The sequence below is a fragment of the Schistocerca nitens genome, chromosome 8 (assembly GCF_023898315.1).
Source record: "Schistocerca nitens isolate TAMUIC-IGC-003100 chromosome 8, iqSchNite1.1, whole genome shotgun sequence".
NCBI lineage: Eukaryota > Metazoa > Arthropoda > Insecta > Orthoptera > Acrididae > Schistocerca > Schistocerca nitens.
This window is the reverse complement of record NC_064621.1, coordinates 250918331-250939786: the sequence shown is the minus strand read 5'-3', so window position 1 is coordinate 250939786 and position 21456 is coordinate 250918331. Positions and strand designations below refer to the sequence as shown.

The 21456-nt window shown below is 44.1% G+C and overlaps 1 protein-coding gene across 1 annotated transcript in view; it reads left to right on the top strand.

Annotated features, from left to right (window-relative positions):
- LOC126199508 (mucin-5AC) overlaps positions 1-21456 on the top strand; it is an 846751-nt gene that overhangs the window by 658859 nt on the left and 166436 nt on the right. The window contains exons 8-10 of the mRNA XM_049936430.1: positions 6757-7044; positions 16444-16761; positions 16810-16985. Of these exons, the coding sequence (XP_049792387.1) occupies positions 6757-7044; positions 16444-16761; positions 16810-16985 (782 nt within the window). The remainder of the gene's footprint in view (positions 1-6756; positions 7045-16443; positions 16762-16809; positions 16986-21456) is intronic.

Here is a 21456-nt window from a genome sequence, read left to right as displayed (position 1 = left end):
AAAACTTACAGAGTTAATTTCGCATTTATAATATTAGCAAAAATAAAACTTTCAATTACGATATCTTCCTTTGAGGTGCGACTTTGATGGAATAAAGCCTATTATAGGCCTCCATGCTATGCTCAATTTACCTGTGAATACTGCATTAAAGAGATTAGCATGGTCAAACAAACACGAAAGTCTTCCAGGTTTGTTGATAATGTGTATTAATGGAGGTAGAACCTTGTGGTGAATTTGAATCGCTCGTACAGAGCGATTTAAAGTAGGACGATCACTTAAAGCTAATCGCAGGCGAGGCACTTGCCACACACAGATTCATTAGAAGAATCCTCAGGAAGTGTGGTCCACCCGTAAAGGAGGGAGGTAGCTTTCACAACTCTCGTTCGACTAATAACTGAATACTGCTTGTCAGTCTGGGTTACATACCAGATAGGGCTGATATAAAATATACAGAAGATCGAAAAAAGAGCAACATGCTTCTTCTCATTTCCATTTAGTGAACGCGAAAGCTTCTTGCAAATACTCAGCCACCTTCAGTGGCAGACGCTGAAACAGAGGTTTCCTGTATCACGTTGTACTTTATTGTTGAAATTCCGAGATCGTACGTTCATAGAAGAGCCGAGTAATACATGTCCTCCTTTTATGTTCGTCTCGAGAAAAGAATACGAACGTAAAATTAGGTTTGAGCTCACACGGCGCGTTACCAACGGTAGTTCCTCCCCCAAACCATTCGCGATTGAAGAAGGGAAGGGTGAAGTGATAGTGACACGCCATGTACCCTCCGCCATTCACCGTAAGGTAGCTTGCAGAGTACGGATTTCCATTCGAATGTACACGTAACTTCCACATCGAAACTGCAAACTGCCGTTTCGTGTGTTAGGGAGGGGTCCGTCTGATGCAACTAACTCGCTTGTTAATTAACCAGCTTCCGTCCAGTCCAGTTGGCGTTTTGTATTCTCGCTTCAATTAGTACATTTCAATTACATCCAAAAGTCTAAAATGTTTATGGCATCATAGCTGTATGAGGTGGAATGCCATGTTCTCGACGAAAATCTTGCAGCGCAGCTGTAATTTAATCACACCTGCTGCAATAGAGAACTAAGAACGACTTTTTTATGTGTTATCGCCACATCTAGTGAACGGCATCAGACAGAACCATACCTGCACATAAGGCATCAACTTACAACTGATGCGACAGTAAACTTCCTCTCTCTAAGATTATTATTTTCATTTACGGAGAAGAAACAATCTTGTGAAGCAGGGTGAACTTGTTTTAACCCTTTGTTTGGCAATGTTGCTGTGAAACAACTTCAAAATGCACACTGATTTCTGTGACGTGTTTCTAGTTTCGTCCTTTGACGGGTAATGGCGTTTGCAAACAGCATTTAAGATTTCATATACTGCGATTTTCTGTAGTCTCTAGTGAAAAGTTTCTGAATAGTGTGTACCGTTATGTGAGCATCAGTTACCAATAAAGCAGTTTGATACGTTTTTGTGGCCGCCGTTCTTCAGTGTGCAACGAAAATTGTTTATAAATGGGAAGACAAAGTCTTGAAGGTGCGTTATTATGGAGATGTGTTAGCGAGTTCTTGCCTAGAACACTGCAAACGGAATATTGTTTTCTGGGAAGACAAAACCTGGCTTTGGGTAGTCGACGGACAGAAAGACCAAGAGAAGAAATAAACATTTGAACCTGAGCCTAATTTAAGTTCCTTAACACTTCTTCTTCGCAATAATACTGTGTGTGACAAATAAAGGGTTAAACACTTCGTATATTATTTTTCAAATTAAGTTATATAGGGATTTGAATCAGTCCGGTAATAGAATAATTTCAATAATTTCACATCTAATGACATTGTTGTCAGGGTGGTGTTAAACTCTGACCGCCTGTATCTCCTTTTCCAAACCCATCAATCTTAATGCAAGGTTATCCAGATCTAGTTCTAGTCTCCTGTTCCCAAGAGGCTGTATACTATTTATCCTGCGACAAAGCTGAGAGGTTGCTCTGCCAGATGGCACACTTCCTTTAATGCCGCACCCACACCCGTGACTCGATAGAATAACTCATACGTGAAGTTCGGCGGTCCTCCTCTGGTGGCCTTGACGCTCTTAAATGTCAAGCCGCAAATTCCAACCTGGTGACCCGACTGACCATCTGCTCAACCACATGCCATCCGCAAGAGATGCTTCCGTCGATAGAGGTTTTGCTTCATCTCGTAAAATGCAAAGTACACGCCAATTTGTTCCGCCATCCTGAGGTCCGCTTACCACCTGGTGCCCTGGTAGGTGTGCAGGTGTAACACATAGATCAGTAGCGTCTGGACGGAGGTGTCACGAATCCTGCTTGCATTCATCATTACCTCTTTTACCCTTTCTCGTCTACTAGAACAAATTTTGTTGTTGTAACAAATATTTACTCCGAGGAAAAATAGTATTGCGAGACAGCATCTCTGTGTTTCTAAAATATAATGCCGCTGTGGTTGCCAATTTCGTTGTGGTTGGTTGAATTGTGAGCTGCGATAATGTTCGGTGGTTAGTCCTATATTGTGAAACGTTACGGAAATTTTGTTATCATATCAAAAGTACAAGACCTACACTCCATTTTTGTAGCAGGCGTTGCTTTATTACAAAGTCGTCTAAAACCTCTAAATGGCAGAGACACTTGGTGACAGGATTTGGACCTCGACGGTAATGGGTGTTTTTCATGCACAAAATGTGCGAGCGTAACATGCCGATTAGTAAGCGAACAGAGTAGTTACCTGGTAATTACATCGGTGGAACAAACTCCAAATTCCCTTCCAGGAATCGTGTAACAGATTCAGCTTAATCTACCCAGTTGACATTAGACTAATTCCTGTATGGTTTCTTAAAAAACCGTACTTGATTCCTGTTCCTTTAACTGTGTTAGTAATTCTCCTGTTCTTTTCTCTTTTGTCTAGGAAAGTGCCTTTTTTGTGCACATTTGGCAGTTTCTTACAGTATTTATTCCGCGCCATAATGAACTCAAGATTCTGACACATGAAAACAACCCACAATACATAATAACAAAAGATGGCATTGTACATGGCTTAGAACAAATTTATTTATCTTCTTCTCTGCTGCAGAACACTAAATACAGAATTAGTCCATTTTCACCTTACACCCCAGCATGCTAAGAGAAATTCGGATTCCATGACAGTTAATAACAATGGCGTGGTATAGTACTTTCGAACACAAGAACAAGAGTAATTTTTCTCGCTGTTTGTAGGTCGATATAACTTTCATATTATTGGGCGTTTGTTGGATGTTTCATGATACAAGCATACAGATAAGCGCCTTTTTTTATCCTTATTGAATTCACAATTCCATTAGTTAAACGTGTCTTTTTGTAACATATATCACGGATGGAAGCAAACTAAAGATGAATGGATGGTTCAAATTGTTCAAATGGCTCTGAGCACTATGGGACTTAACATCTGTGGTCATCAGTCCCCTAGAACTTAAAACTACTTAAACCTAACCAACCTAAGGACATCACACACATCCATTCCCTAGGCAGGATTCGAACCTGCGACCGTAGCAGTCGCGCGGTTTCGGACTGCAGCGCCTAGAACCACGAGACCACCGCGGCCGGCCAAAGATGAATGGAAAGGTCAAAACTTGATCATCAAGATATTCGAAAACTGAAGTATTTTGCACTCACGTATCTGTTTTATAATGTGATTCAGAGTCTCCATGTAGAGAGTGACTTTCGGACTATGTACAAAGGGAGATTCAATTGCAGAATGTGGCTGAATGGTAGAACAACGAACGCGTCTTATAGTGTGTGTGTGTGTGTGTGTGTGTGTGTGAGAGAGAGAGAGAGAGAGAGAGAGAGAGAGAGAGAGAATTGTACCCCTTGTGAAACTCCAGTGAAGTGCGAGAAGAGAGAGTTGGCATGAAACTTGAAGATCATAAAGCATTACTAGTGTACGAAAATCTCGAGGCCTCAGAGAACACATCTTTCGATAGTATGTTTGTTGTCTAGCTCGGCTCCCGCGAGAAAAATTCACGTATTCTGTATATATTCGCAATGCGTGCTGGCCTAGAAGTCAATTCACGTACCTGGGGATAAGGCAAACGTCCATATATAGGTCTTCATTTTGTAGCTTCAAGCTTTACTAATTTCCTTTTTGATGGTGTTTCCTTTCTTTCTTCCGCCGTACTGTAGATATCTTCCTCACACTACTCTTCCAGTTACTAGTTTGCGACTTTGTGACCTGTATTGTCCAACACGTTGACACTTCGTTTTGACGAAACCAGTGCTCGTACTTCTACTGTGGCATTTACTCCGCTATCCATGTACTGTGTTTTTATCGAATGTTTTTCAACTGACGTACTTCATATTCTATTTTGTATTTCTCTTAAAACAGCTCACTTAGTTTTCTACCTAAATAGGCCCTGTAGTTCCTTATCTCATGATATAGTCGAAGTCCCTTTCCTCGGCTGCTCAATCTGCACCAAGAAAAACCAATGACGGCAAAAAGGCTCAGGAGTGGTATTAAAATTCAAGGTGAAAGGATGTTGATTGTAAGAGTAGCTGATGGCACTGCAATCCTCAGCGTGAGGAAGATTTACGAGACTTCTTGAAGGAGTGAACAGTCTAATGAGGAAAGAATATGGATTGAGACTAAACCAAAGGAAGACCAAAGTAATGAGAAGGAGTAGAAATGAGACTGTCGATAATTCTAACGCCGAAATTGGAGGCCAGGTGGTAGACAAACCGAAGGAATTCTACTACCTGGGAAGCAAAGTACGCATGAAGGATGAAGCAAGAGGATATAAGAAGTGGACTGGCATCAGAAAGAACATTCCTCACAAAAGAAGTTCCCTATTATCAAATATAACTGATATTAACAACAGAAATAAAGTTCAGAAAATATATGTTGAAGTACGGCGATGTGTGTAAGTAGATCGTAGACTGTGGGAAAACCGACAAAGTAGATAGTTGAAGTGTACAAGTTGTGTGTGTGTGTGGAGGGGGGGGGGAAGGGGGGAGATGCTATAGAAGGTTATGGAACATTACGTCGACTTTTATGAGTGACTAGGTTCTCCGCAGACTCGGCAAGTAAAAGTGTTTGAGGCGTATAATAACGGAATTGTAGAATAATTTGCGTTTTCCGAAAGCAGATCTTTTCCTTTAAGATGTGATTGTGACACACAGTAAGACTTTAATTCATCACTTTCTTGATCACATTTGATAATTTCATGACACTTGATTTGTTTCCACTGTAGTAAGTCGTGATCAGAACCAGCATGTTGTTACGAAAGTAACATATCAAGTCGTCATCTAGAGCCCGTCGTTGTCCTTCAAGCTGACTGACTTTAAATAACCGCTATGAGCGATAGACGTCAACTTCTGTTACTTTAGCAAAATGATACTGGTTGTGATGATGAATTATTAAAGCCGAAGCAGATTAACTCTCGCTAATCCATCAGACGCGACCTAGAAATCAGTGAATAAAAATGTTAGTCTGAAATACGCTACCCGATAAAAAAAAGTGAAGCACCCAGAAGGGGACGCCGAAACGATCTGAAATATAATGGATTGGGGAGATATGCGTTGTATTTCTGTATCACAAAACAGCGTCACTTAATTGTGTTAACTGGTCCTTGATATCCCGGATACTGATACTAGGTTGGAGTTGATGCCCCAACTAGTTTCGCACTTGTCCTGTCGGGGACACATGGGGATCTTGTAGGCCGCGGGAGTACCTCACCACCACGCATATAGTTTACAGACACACTTGACATGTGTGGACGAACTGTCGCATGAGACGTAACACATGGACGTTCGATGTCTGTAACATACTGTTCTGCAATCATAGTTCCCTGAATCCCCACCAGTCCTGACCTGACGTCAGGCCCGAAGAATCCCACATCATAACCCCAAAAAGCACTTCTGTAAATCTGCGTAACATTGGAAGAATGGTACATGGCACCTCTTTCCAGGTCACCGTCGTACTCGCCGACATTGGTCATTCTTCGTCGACCAGAACCACGATTCATCGCATAACGCTATGCCTTTCATCGACAGTCCGTGCTTCCCGGTCAGACACCACCCAAAATGAAGCCGTTTATGTTGTGGTGTTAACGGCAGCCTACATATGTGATGATAATTCCATAGAGAGGATGCTAGACTCAGACCAATGTCTGGGATGACACAGAATGTTCTTCGATTGCAGGCACCGATGTGTAGGGGTTGCGGTATGCTTGATGCATAATATAGCGATCTTCCCTCGTAGTAGTCGAACGGAACCTTGGCGGCTAGTACTCCTGCCCACACATTCCCAAGCAGTCCAACACTGGACCGCTGTCACATCTGAATGCACAACAAAGCTGGATGTTTGAAAATTTGATAAGCCAGCCCTTTGCGACCCACAATGAGGCTTCCAAACTCTTGTTAACTGCTGATAATGCCGCCTCACACGATTACGCGACATCTGCAAGTCCTTCACAGCGGTCACCCAACATCTGACGCTCTTCACGCCCCTTCACCCTACCAGGCCTGATAAAGGCTCGAAATGTAAACAACGCGAATGGACTCTGATGGACGTTGTAGCTGTAATAGAGAATTGCGACTCTAATCATCTACACACCAACCGATAGTGTTTACATGTACGAAGTTATACTAACAAGCAGTGTAGATAGCATACTCCAGTTTCTAAATGCCACATTTCGTTGACTACAGGAAGCTCTCGGAATGAGCGAGCACGTGTGCTTGTGTGTGTGTGGCAGGCGCCGGTGAGCAAGGTGGAGGTCCGCGGTCCCGCACCGAGCGCCAGCCCTGTGCCGAGGCCCAAATCGGCGCCCTCGAGCGTGGTCGAGGTGCGCGGCGGCGCCTCCAGCGTCGTCTTCTCGCCCGCGTCGCGGCCGCCCCCGCAGCTGCTGTCCTCCGTGGTCGAGGTGCTCTCCAGCTCCTCCAGCGACGACGAGCCGGCGGTGCTGCTCGGCGACAACGCCCTAGAGCCAGAGTACGACTTCCTTTCCAGGCAGCCCTCGGAGGTCGTCGACGAGACCTATAAGGTAAGAGCGTGCAGGCTCGTCATTTACGACAAGGGGAAGTGCCAGAGCGTGCTGGAAAGTAAACCCCCGAATTTTTATGCGAAAACTCTTAAATAATCGTAAATGAAATCTGCATCTTTTTCCATCTTGCCTGCATATCTGCAGCCCTCTGCAGTACTGTTGAGGTACTCAAGGTGCTCTCCGCCACACACCATAAGGTGGCTTGCGGAGTAAGGATGTAGATGTAGAGCGCTCCGAATTGTAGCGTGTAACGTTGCGGTGCGTAACGTAACTACACTGTCCTGTCAATTAATGTGGCAACTTGTCAAAAGCCTGAATAACAACCGTTTGCAGCGTGGATAGCTACGTGACGTGGAGGAATTGAGTCAACGAGGTTTTCGAACGCACCGACAGGGCTGTAGAGGCATGCTGACTCCGTAGCTACACTACAGTACTCGATTGGGGATACGTGCCGCAGCAACCCGCTCGAGGTGGTTGATTCGGTTTACATCCAGGGAGTTTCGTGACCACTTCTCATAGAAGCAAGTACCCAGACCATAACGCTCCCTCCTCCGGCCTGGACTCTTCCGACGATGTTCGGTCCCCGATTGATTGCTTCCCGAGTTTTGATGCCGTACACGCCAATGACCAATGGCCAATGACCATCTGTCCAATGGAGCATATAAAGACAAATATCGTCCCTTATTGGACATCCAGTTGCGGTACTGCCATGCAAATTACAGTCTTTGTGGCTGATGAACAGCAGTCAGCAAGGGTTCATGTACCAGGCATGTGAAGCAACGTTCGCTGAACGGTCGTTGAGAAGACACTATCGGTAGGCCATTTGTTTATTTGGGCGATCAGATGCTCAAAGGTTGCATGTCTATTCGCCCGTACAAATATCCGCAGCCGTTGTTCATCCCTGTCACCTATAGCCCATACGACCTTAGCCGTTTCGTAAATGCTCCCACCCTTGGCCCGAAAGCGAATGATCATTCTTTTTTTGACATATGAATCGCTCCGTTGCCCGCACTCCCCAGATGAGCTTTGTGTTCCCTCCTCTGCTAGTGCTGCCACCTGCCGTCTTTGTGTAGCTAGTGCACGTTGACGCGAACATAGACGGTGGTCACATTAGTATGACTGGAGTGTGTGAGATACAGTATGCCGTCATCGCTTTTTGAATTAGAAGAGGGTCCAGACACGGGACGCGCTATCCATCAGCATGACTGCAGACCACACACGAAGGCAGCATCTGCAACAATCCGGACGCCTTGGCTTCACTGTTACAGATCATCTTGCATACAGTGCCGACCTCGTCCCATCAGATTTTCATCTGTACCCAAAACTTAAAACCCTTCTAGGTCTTCACTTTGACAATGATGAAGAGGTGAAAGCAGAGATGAAGTTGTGGATCCATCAAATGGTTCAAATGTCTCTGAGCACTATGGGACTTAACATCTGAGGTCATCAGTCCCCTACAACCTAGAACTACTTAAACCTAACTAACCTAAGGACATCACACACATCAGTGTCCGAGGCAGGATTCGAACCTGCGAACGTAGCGGTCGCGCGGCTCCAGACTGAAGCCCCTAGAATCGCTCGGCTACAGCGGCCGGCGTGGCTCCATCAATAAAGTCAAAATTTATACAGTGATGATGCCACCGAATTGGTCTGTCGTTGGCAGAAATATGTTCGTCGCCAGGGTGACTACTTTGAGGAGTAAATATCTAGACAGGAAGCATAAAAATGTGGAATATTAATAACGTTTATTTAAAAAACTTAAAGAGTTTTCACATAAAAAATTTTGAGGCACTACTTTTCCGTACGCCCTCGTAGTAGAAAAATACCATTATAGGATTACAGAATAATCACTGGAAGCAGTCACATCAATTAAATATTTAGAAATACACGTACAGGGCGACTTACTGCAGAACTATCATATAAAACTAATCGCAAGTAAGGCATATGCCAAACTGAGCTTCACTGAAAAAATTCTCATAAATTGTAGTCCATCCACAAAGGAGGTCGCTTTCAAAATCCTCGTTCGAAGAATCCTTGACTGTTGCTCGTCGATATGGAGCCCATACCAGACGGGATTGACAAAGAAAGTAGAGAAGATCCAAACAGGAGCAGCGCACTTCGTAACAGGTGTATACGGTGAGCGGGAAGGCTCAGCCTATATCAGTGGCAGACGCTGCAAAAATGTCTTTTGCATCACGATGTAGGTTGCTGTTAAAGTGCAGAGAGGGTAAGCTCCTAGGAGATTCAGCGACTGTCTTACTTCCTCCAGCGTATATCTCACAAAGAGTCCTGTAACGTAAAATTAGAAATGAGACGGAGGCGTAACAGCAGTCATTCTTCCTCATGAACCATTCGCGGTTGGTATAGAAAAAGAGGGAAGTAACATTGGTATACCAAACGCCGTCCAACACAAACACTAAGGTGGCTCGCGGTGTATAGATATAGGTTATTAAAACTTTGCTGAACCACTCAAGATTCGTGTTAAGGGGAGAAGTCACAGCACAATTTTCGAAAGCATCCTCTGATCTTCACGTAACATACGCAAGAATCTTTGAAAAAGATTACTACGTTTGCGACGTAAAACAAAGTAAAACTGTGTGACTAAAGGGCTTATATCTTATTTTACATTCAGGTATCTTCATATTCTGCTACACTCGTTTCCTCGTGCACATAGTCTTCTTCCAGTAGTTGACACTATCACCACGTATCGCGTGTTTTTTTCTGAGACAGGTTGATTCGCGCCGTAGCGCACCTGTGGCGCAGTATGAAACGTAGAATAGACAGGTAAGCAACATGCGGCCTCGGAATAACACTAAAAAGCAGAAAGAGTACTTAGCTTTTTCACGTCTTAAGGAATATATTTACTCTCCATTGGGAGAAGAATTTTTGAAATTGCTGCTGAGATGTGGACAGCGTGTACAACAGTCCTAATGATGGAAAAAGGGTGCGACAACGCTTTCCAGCAACTGTTATTTGGGTACCTGAAGTCAAATGTGACTATCGTCTTCAAAATGACCAGTATGAAGTAACTCTCAAAACTGAAGCCACCAGTCTAACCATCGAAATAGTGCACAACGTCGTATGAGCCGTAAAAGACAATAAAATATTTGACGTCACTCGGGTGTCGTAAGAAAATAATTCATTTCGCACGAAGAATTACGAGCGAGTAAAATTTACGTAAGGCCAGTATCGCATTTGTTGACAGCTGACCAACATAAACTACGAATGCTAATTACTCAACATTATTAGAAAATTCCTGAGAAGCATCTAAAGTGAATTTATTTTCACGCATCTTGTGGCCAGTGTTTACAGGGATGCAAAAGCAGCTTTTCTTGTGAATTACTCCACTAAGTGCAGAACTATAAATGACGAACACCACCCTAGTTTTCAAGAGAAACTGGATCAAAGGCATTCGAGAACGGACCTGGATTTCCAAAGGACAAAGAAATTACCATCTTTTTTTCAGAATACTTCGCCTGACCACTCACACTCGTTCACAATGTGTAGTACGAATTATTGGAGTATACATCCGATTTCACAGATTTGACACCCTGTTTCATCTATTCCAACACCTTATAAAACAATAGGGGCTTTAAAAATTTTTAGGAGATGCAAAAATGGGTACTTCACACATTCTCAAAATCGCTCTTGAAGGATGAATCTACTCGCTGAAGAATAGCAAGCATGGCTGTCCAGAGCCAGACCGAGAAATTTCCACCCTTGTCCTCGTAGATAAGAGGTGTGTAGTTTTATTGTGAAACCGGTGATTACCGGTTTTAAGCTGAAAAATTCATCGTTAGGTACCTTCAGTGAATTTATAAACACGTTTCTTTTTAAAATGACATTATACCGTAGAGCTGAAAACAGTTTTAAATCGTCAAATGAACAAAGAGTTCACAACCATACAAAAGAATCGTACACCAGAGGAGAGGTTGTCTGGTGTACCAAACGGATATCTTCAATAAAGTACCAGGTGGCATACGACTCTGAAGCTGAAATGCAGCGAAATAACATTAGTAATGAAATGCAGGAAGTGTAACTAAAAGGGCTCTGAAAGTTGAGTAGGAAGTGTAAGGGAGTTTATAAATAGACGGACATGCGCGAATTAATGTCACATCGCTTGCTGCGCTCCCATTCCCTTTATGTACGCCGTACACTGCGGAGCTCTGTGTTATTAATTTCGTGAATGCCAGCGAAATTACGCCGTGCGAGCCGCGCCACCGACCTTTGTGACGCGGCGTGGTTTGCACCCGAAACTTGCAGCTGTTGCGCTAGAGCGCGAAGGGGCGTGGCAGCGGCGTTATGGTGATGGGTTTGTGTTAGCTAGGCCGCAAGCCATTGTCTATGCTAATATGTGCATTGTTCGCTACCTTCATAAAAACTGACAACACTCTGCGGAACATGCGCGGCCCCGAGTTGGCGGACCACGCCGAGAGGCGAGTATTCCCTGCACCGCCAGCCATTTATAAAAGGCGAAAAAAAAAAAAGTGATGACTAGGGTGGAGGAGTATTCATGAAAGCCCACATTCTGGGGCATCCGACCTCGATACCCTACACTTTGCGGACATTTTTTTCGTAAATTAATGCAAGTGACAGGCGGTGTCGTATGATCCATTACAGATTTTTGCTGCTTTTTCAGACACTAGTGTGGTGGATTTTCGATAATCCAGAAGCGTTCTGCCTTTAGTCTAAAAGAATACTTAAGGACTGTACTGTAATTCTACAGTATTCTTCACTTAATAGAATGTAAACGTTGTCATACTTCTTTTTAAAATGTTCCCCCTTGAAGGACGCTGCAAAAATGCAACCACATACGTAAACGTCGCCATAGTGCGCAACATGGTAGTGGACGATCAGTAATGGTGTAGAAAGTGCTTGATGACGTAGACATATCGAAAGAAACAGAGTGATAACCGCTACATCACGTGATTTTCGCATAAAATTAATAGATGGTCACATTGCTTTCTTTTTTGTGTACCTTCGCCGCGCGGGTGTTAGCCGCGCGGTCCAAGGCGTCTTGTCACGGAATGCGTGGCTCCCCGATAGGAGGTACGATTCCTCTGTCGGGCATGGGTGTTGTGTTGTCGTCATCGTAAGTTAGATTAAGTAAGTCTATGGATGCATGACCTCAGCAGTTTGATCCCAAAGAAACCAGAAATTTCCCAAATTTTCTTGTATCTTCCTTGTACATCATGTAGGTAACGTGTTAATTACAACATCTAAAGTACTAATAGTGAGCGATACACCCTCAGTTTCATAATTTATTCTATAAAAGCTATTGTATTTCGTGTAAAACATCAACTTAAAAGTGTCATTAGCGAGCAAACACAAAGAGTCCGTACTGACATTGCTCCATAAATATAAGTAGGTGTCAGACGAAAACGAGACAGACGGAAAAACAGTAAGAAAATAGTTTATTTCAAAAGTAATCACCGTAACTGTAAACACATTCATCCAACTGTGAGGTAAGATTTTCAGTCCCTTTTGCGACTGGTTACGGAACGAAGATCATACCCAGGAGTGTACAACTCGTCCGAAAGTCTTTCTCCAGGGCTCCAATAATACGGAAATCGTATAGGGAGAGATCGGGGCTGTATGGAGGAATGCATAGGGCTTCCCAACGAAACTTCAACATGTGACCCCTCCTACATGAAGTGTACGCCTGGGTGCAGTCATGATTCCATAGACAACCGCAGACATTCTTTCATGAAGGGATTCACCGGCTTGTGTCAGTGTGGGATAAATGTATTAACAGTTATGTCTATTGCTTTTGATATAATAAACAGTTTACTCATCTTTTTCCCACATGTTTCGTTTTCATTTGATTGCTCCTACATTTGCGTGAAAGTGCGTGAAAAACCACCTTAACTTCATGATGTGGCTGGCTGGTGAATCAGATCAGCGGTGTTTTCCTCTATGCGTTTATTCGATCCCGGACTCGCCCATCTCCCTAGTCGAAAGCCATCTCGCAGCACTTGCAAAATACTCGTACAAATTTCATACAATTTTGGCGCACGTCGTTAGACGCGTATTTACATTACTGTGTCTTCAGCCACGGCTAGGTACCAGTGCCTGCCCAACACACGCCTGTTATTAAAACCATTTAGGTTTGGATTACACAGGAGAAGGATTTACGAAACATGGCGTCAGAATAGTATGTAGAAAATGTAGACCGGCACTTCTATGAACACGATCTACGTCATCGTGTAACAATCGAGCGATTAATTCTAGTCCTGACATCTATACGATGAGCCGGCGAAGCCTGACCTATCACGATACCAGCCGCAGCAACCAAGAAATCACTGACGACACTTGTATGCGATTTGTCGTTAGCGTACGACGTCATCAGCTGCTCATGTATAATGGCGTGGTTCGTCAAGGCTGACTTCTGGCATAGAGTTCTTGACACTGGATCATCTTGCAAAGGTTGTAGCTATTCTGCGTCTTTACACAGTTACAAAATGCATTCGGCGCATCTCGGCCATCACCGATATGTTGTCCAAGTACGGCTGTGATGTAGCCAAAGTGTTAGTAACAGTTAAGGACAGACTGCACTCGATGTGATTTGAGTACTAGATAAAACAACAAACATTTATTATCAAGAAGTTGGCAAACGTAAGTAGTTGCTGCCATTACCACAATGAAACTGGAACAAACATTACCGAAATTAATTTTTACTTAACTCTGCCATTAAAAAAAAAATTTAATGAATGTCCTCTGACGACGGCTGAGGTGTAATTTGAGCTTTGTTATAAACGGAGGAACATAATGACTAAATAGTTACTTCAGAGGTCTGTGGAGCTCATATTATATCTGTTTCACGTATCTGCTGATCACAGCGGGTAATTTTTCTAAAATAGAATACTACAGCAATTTGTGTAAGCTAAAATTATTTCATCGCGAAAATGTAAACCTTGTGGCAGTGTGACTCCCTATGAAACCGCGGTAACTCTCCTGAAAAAGTTGTCTCGTGAATCCTTTACAGAAAAATAAATGGACAGAGCACGAATGTTTGGCTCTGCGCTTCTTTTACTGAACGAGCACAAGAGGGAACGCGCTTTGGTCTCGCCAGATTCAATTACATTGTATTTTTCGCCACAGTTTTTGTGCAAGAATGCGTTATTATTCTTTTTCCGTGAAACGATATCGCTGTTCAGCATTTTGTTTAATCTTTCCATTTCTCGTTCCCCTAACTTGTCTGTCCGTTACCGTATTTAACCAAAATGCTAAAGACACTAATATAGTGTACGGTTAGAAAAATTACCGTGATTTCTCTGTATATCAAGGCAGGCAGAAATTAATTGTCACCCAACGACGGCATTTAAAAAATTCCAGTGCATGAGGGTCCTGATTCCCCTTCTCTTCTCCAGGCTGTACTGAAACGGAAATCTTTAGAACGGTTTAACGCACAGTAATAGACGGAGATTATATACATGCCCTGCTAAACAGCTCAATACATAGATGTCCAACTATTAACGTCATCAGAATGATTCCTGGCGTTACAAAAGCAACACCTAAAAATGGCTGCCAGCACTAAGCCACATTCCATCCCCTCAATTACGTCACATAAATTCTCTCACGAACGAGTACAAAAAGGTCATGGATAGTAAAAATCCACCAGTCCATCAAGATGTCGATGATGCTCACAGTAACTGATTCTACTCTAGGTGGCTCAAAAATGGTTCAAATGGCTCTGAGCACTATGGGACTCAACTGCTGAGGTCATTAGTCCCCTAGAACTTAGAACGAGTTAAACCTAACTAACCTAAGGACATCACACACATCCATGCCCGAGGCAGGATTCGAACCTGCGACCGTAGCGGTCTCGCGGTTCCAGACTGCAGCGCCAGAACCGCGCGGCCACTTCGGCCGGTCCTCTAGGTGGCCAACGACAATAACAGTAAGGGTCGTTGTGGAAGATGAGTTAGACATTACTAATGCATGGATCCAAGACTGGACCGGATGGAAAAAAATAATAAAAAAATAAATAATTATATGCCGCGTGTCACCCAAAGACCACCGGAATTTGACTTGCCACGCATAACATGGTCAGTGCTAAACAGAATTAGAGCCCAACAGGGTAGGCGTGTATATCTTTTACACAAAAGAGGTAAGCAACCATCCCCATTTTATGACTGCGGAGAACCACAGACAGTCCGACCTTTATCAAGGTCGGAAACGTGGTGGTACGCATTTCTCCTACTTACACGAGGCATTACAACAACGTTTCACTAGGCAACGGCGGTCAACTGCTGTTTGTGTATGAGAAATCGGTTCGAAACTTTCCTCATGTCAGCACGTTGTAGGTGTCGCCACCGGTGCCAGCTTTGTTTGAATGCTCTGAAAAGCTAATCATTTACATATCACAGCTTCTTCTTCCTTTCGGTTAAATTGCACGTCTGTAGCCCGTCATCTTCGTGGTGTAGCAATTTTAATGGCCAGTAGCGTATTAAGATGAGGGAAAACGAGAAAGCAGGGCGTAATTCGCTAGACACACAGGTGAAATATATATACCAGTATGTGTGAAGTACGTTAAATATATTTGACATGTTCGTACACGGGCTTAGGAATGAGTAAAGAACTCATCCTAAATCCCCAGAACGATTTTAAAGAAATTTAGTACATATATTACTTACAAATTGGAAAGAAATACTGTGGCGAAAGAACCACCAGACTACAGCTGGGGTGAGAGTGATATCATAGAGGACAGGGGAGGAAGAGGAGATGCACAGACACACAGGGAGAAGGAGGAGATGAATACAGATAGGGAGTAAGCAGTGATGGACAGAGAGGGGAGGAAGAAATGGGCAAAGAAAGAAAAGAGAAAGAGATGGACAGGGACAGTGAGGAAGAAGAGATGGGCAGAGGAATGGAGGAGACGGACGTACAGACGGGGAGGAGGGGATGGACAAAGAACGGGAAGAGGAGATGGACAGTGAGTGCGCGAGGGTGGGGGTGGGAGTGAGAGAGTGGAGAGATGAACAGAGAGATGGAATGAGGGAGATGGAATGAGAGAAGATGAAAGAGGAGATGGACATAGAGGGGGAAGGAGTGGATGGACTAATAGAAGATTGGGGGAGGAGGGGATGGACAAAGAACGATGGAGAGGAGATGGACAGTGAGTGCTGCGAAAGTGGGGGCGGGAGTGAGAGAGTGGAGAGATGAACAGAGAGAGGGAATGGGGGAGATGGAATGTGAGAGGATGATGGAGGAGGTGGACAGAGAGGGGGAAGGAGTGGATGGACTAATAGAAGATTGGAATAAATACATACCCAGGCAACGCCAGGTACTCGGCTAGTTGACACGGAATTACTGTGCAGTACATATTGAGAGTGTGAAGGCGCGTTAAATTATTCACGGAGATCAGAAAGTAAGGCTTGTCTTCACTGTGTCCCGCAGGTGATTAACTTGAAGCCCAGCAGCAAGTTCCACCTGAAGGGACGCCAGTCGTCGAGCGTACACCCGAACCACAAGTCGTCGAGCAAGCACGTGCTCGTCAGCTCGACGCGGCCTGGCTCGTCGCCCAAGGTGCGGCCGACGCCCGTTTCGTCCTCTGCGCGCATCCTCAAGACCGCAGCGCCGCGGCCGCGCCCTCAGGCGCAGCAGCTGGAGCCGACGCCGGTGGCCGGCACGCTGGCCGACGAGACGGCCGCCCTGCCCCTGGAGGCGCTCTTCAGCTCCGCGCCGGGCCTCACCCGCAACCAGCGCCGGCCGGCGGTGAGCGGCGGAAGCGGCAGCCGCAACGGCAACAGCAACAACCGCCAGCACCACCGGCCGGGCAAGCACGACGAGGCCGTCGACGAGGCGCACGTCGCCCCCAGCGCCGCCCACGGCAGCCACGGCAAGCACGGCAAGAAGCACTCCTCCGCCCGCCAGCAGGCCGCCAGCGCGGTCAGGCCGACGTCCACCCAGAGGTCCGGCTTCCGCTCCACCAAGACAGGGTGAGTACCCCATTCTGCCTCTTTACATTCTTAAAACAGCTCCACGGAATTGTTAGGTTGGTGCACAAGTTCGTAGCGCTTTTGTTTTATCTGTAGGTATTCCAGTCGCTATTGATTCATTTCTCGATTTTCATTTTTTATTTGTACTCTGCTGTTGCTATTTGAGTTGACATACAGTCTTTTCGTCATTTGGGGATTCTGAGTGAAGCTATGGACGCTACTGCATGTAGTGCCAGTTGGAGAAATCGGAACATTTACGATATATTCTTCTGTTGGAGTTTTTTAAATGGCTCTGAGCACTATGGGACTCAACTGCTGTGGTTATCAGTCCCCTAGAACTTAGAACTACTTAAACCTAACTAACCTAAGGACATCACACACATCCATGCCCGAGGCAGGATTCGAACCTGCGACCGTAGCAGTCCCACTGTTGGAGTTTAATAGAGGGGTGAGGGCAGCGAAGGCAGCCAGGAACATTTGCGTCCTATATGGGTATAATTTGACTGGAATACTCTCTTTCAAATTCTGAAGGTGGCAGAGGTAAAATACAGGGAGCGAAAGGCTACTTACAATTTGTACAGAAACCAGATGGCAGTTATAAGAGTCGAGGGACATGAAAGGGAAGCAGTGGTTGGGAATGGAGTAAGACAGGGTTGTAGCCTCTCCCCGATGCTATTCAATCTGTATATTGAGCAAGCAGTAAAGGAAACAAAAGAAAAGTTTGGAGTAGGTATTAAAATCCATGGAGAAGAAATAAAAACTTTGAGGTTCGCCGATGACATCGTAATTCTGTCAGAAACAGCAAAGGACTTGGAAGAGCAGTTGAACGGAATGGACAATGTCTTGAAAGGAGGATACAAGATGAACATCAACAAAAGCAAAACGAGGACAATGGAATGTAGTCGAATTAAGTCGGGTGATGCTGAGGCAATTAAATTAGGAAATGAGACACTTAAAGTGGCAAAGGAGTTTTGGTATTTGGGGAGCAAAATAACTGATGAGGGTCGAAGTGGAGAGGATATAATATGTAGACTGGCAATGGCAAGGAAAGCGTTTCTGAAGAAGAAAAATTTGTTAACATCGGGTATAGATTTAAGTGTCAGGAAGTCATTTCTGAAAGTATTTGTATGGAGTGTAGCCATGTATGGAAGTGAAACACGGACGATAAATAGTTTAGACAAGAAGAGAATAGAAGCTTTCGAAACGTGGTGCTACAGAAGAATGCTGAAGATTAGATGGGTTGATCACATAACTAATGAGGAGATATTGAAAAGAATTGGGGAGAAGAGGAGTTTGTGGCACAACTTGACTACGAGAAGGGATCGGTTGGTAGGACATGTTCTGAGGCATCAAGGGATCACCAATTTAGTACTGGAGGTCAGCATGGAGGGTAAAAATCGTAGAGGGAGACCAAGAGATGAATACACTAAGCAGATTCAGAAGGATGTAGGCTGCAGTAGGTACTGGGAGATGAAGAGGCTTGCACAGGATAGAGTAGCATGGAGAGCAGCATCAAACCAGACCACAACAACAACAACAACATGTAGGTATTCCAGATGCTATTGATTCATTTCTCGATTTTCATTTTTTATTTGTACTTCACTGTTGCTATTTGAGTTGACATTGAAGATTAGATGGGTAGATCACATAACTAATTAGGAGGTATTGAACAGAATTGGGGAGAACAGAAATTTGTGGCACAACTTGACTAGAACAAGGGATCGGTTGGTAGGACATATTCTGAGGCATCAAAGGATTATCAATTTAGTATTGGAGGGCAGCGCGGAGGGTAAAAATTGTAGAGGGAGACCAAGAGATCAATACACTAAACAGATGCAGAGGGGTGTAGGTTGCAGTAGGTACTGGGAGATGAAAAGGTTTGCATAGGATAGAGTAGCATGGAGAGATGCATCAAACCGGTCTCTGGACTGAAGATCACAACAACAAACATAGTCTTTTCGTCACTTGGAGATTGTGAGCGAAGCTATGGATGCTACTGAATGTAGTACCAGGTGGAGAAATCGGAACATTTACCATATATACTTCTCTTAGGAGTTTACTAGAGGGGTGACAGCAGCGGAGACAGCCGGGAACATTTGCGTCCTACATGGGTACAATGCCACTGGATAGAGCACTACAAGAAAATGATTTTCTCGTTTTAAGGTGGATCTTTTTGATCTTAGTGACTCTTCACGTTGAGAAAAACCTGTGGCTGATGAAGATTGTTTCAACGAACTAATCCGCAATGATCCATGTCAGTTTACTCAAGAACTGGCAAATGTGATGAACTGTGACCATTCCACCATCGCGCTACATTTGGATGCAGTTGGGGGAGGTTAGAAAATCGGGTGTATGGGTACCGCATGATCTATGCCAAACGCACCAAAATCAGCGGGAGGCCATTTGTGCATCTCTGCTCGCTCGTCATCAATTGGCTCGTGAACAGCACCGACCATTCCTATCCTGTGATGTTACGGCTGATGAGAAATTGAATCGTTATGCCAACATAAAGAAAAGGAAGGAATCGTTGAGCCAAAACAGAGCAGCAACTCCCCATGTAATGACCTGCGTACGTCTACAAATAATAATATTATTCATCTGGTGGTAAAGAGACTGTTTGGGGTACTACGAATTGCTTCCACGAGGTGTAATCATCGCTGCTGACGTTTACTGTCAACAACTGAGACGTCTTGCAGACACAATCCAAGATCAAGAACCAGGAAGACTGAGTAAAGTGACGTTACATCACGATAACGCCCGCCCGCATTCTGGTGGACTGACAAAAAGCGCTACACAGGATGTGGGTCGGATAGTCATTTCACATTATTCACTTTATCTTGCGCCCTCAGATTTTCACCTTTCCCGCTCTCTGTCGAACGATTTTTAAGGAAATTCCTTTCCGGATGAAAATGCGCCCCAAATACGGCTCGACGAGTTCTTCGCCTCAAAAGCACGTAATTTTTACAGTCGCTGTATCGAGATGCTACGCCAACGTTTGGCAGACTGTTGTAAATAGTGAAGGTGAATATATTGCTGCTGGTTAAAGTCTCTGTTATGTGTATCTGTTGTGTTTATTATAATAATGAAAACACGCTATGAACTTATTGCACCAACCTAGTATTTCAGCATACAGGGCTTTGGACAAGTGTACCTCCAGAGCGGACTATGACCACATTAATTGATCGCCTTCTGCTAACGTTAGCTGTACTAGCTGCAAAGTGCCTCTTCCTGGCAGCGTTTCCACAAATGTACTTCCAGGAGGATATTATGAAGCACCGACATTCCTCCGTAAATCTCTCGTATTTGAAAACAGTGTTGTCGACCCAGACCATCACCCACTTCCCTCATGGAGATGAGCTTTCGTCCAAAGATCCCGATAAGAGGCGCAGTCGTTCACAACAGCCAACAGTGCTAGCTAGTAGCAGCGGCCCGGAAATGGCATGTCACAAAACGCTCCTCGATCTCGGAGGTCGTGGTGTTGCATGAAGTCTTACCTTCAGCAAATTTTTCAAGACTGTAGTCTGTACAGCACGCCACTTACGCCCATTCCATAGAATACGGAGGTGATATCTTTCTGCTGTTTACCAAATTATTAGTCACTATGAAAGTAAAGGAGCCCATGTGCCTTTGTAGACGACTTAACGAATTCCACTGGGTAAAGCACACATACGTTTTAGTACCTCCCAGTATGTGCTGTGCGGCGAAACCAACCCATTAATGTTTATTTTCTCGTGGGAGATAGTTCAAGTATTGACGGGTGGACCCGTTGACACAAAACGGAAAGTCTATAATGACAGGCGTAATCGAGTACACGGTACAGCTACGGCCGTGCAGGAAACAAGGAAACATCACGTAGTACATTATACGATGCGTTTGTGGGAAGGCTTTTATAATGGCTGTCAGTATATATATATATATATATATATATATATATATATATATATATATATATATATATATATATCCCAAGAGCAATGGCTTGTATTCATGGATATGACAGCAACGATCATTCGAAGCAAAACATGTACTAAAAATCGCGTCTGAAGTGCATACATTAAGAGCTATGAGCGCATGTTCAATAGAAGACACGTATTTCACAGTAGCAAGTGTTAATTTCTCTTAAGATATGAACCTTACAGGTCATGTTTACTGGACTTTTTTCTTGTTTTGGTCCATACTACCATCTCTGAAATTATGGAAGGCAAAGAGCTTCTAGTAGAAGAGATTTGTTTCAGAGTATCGAAGATGAAGAAATGATCATGGCTGTTGAGATATGCATTTTCGGGCAGTGTCTACTAGACAGTTTTTTGCTTGGAATTATCGTTCATGTCAGATCCGTGAATAATGACCTTTCCTCCTCAGTAACCCTGTAGACGGAGTTTGTTGTATCTGTCCGACACAAAATATTTGGTTAATAACATGTTGACTTTTGCGACAGTGTGACCAGCAGACAGCTCACATAACGATTCAC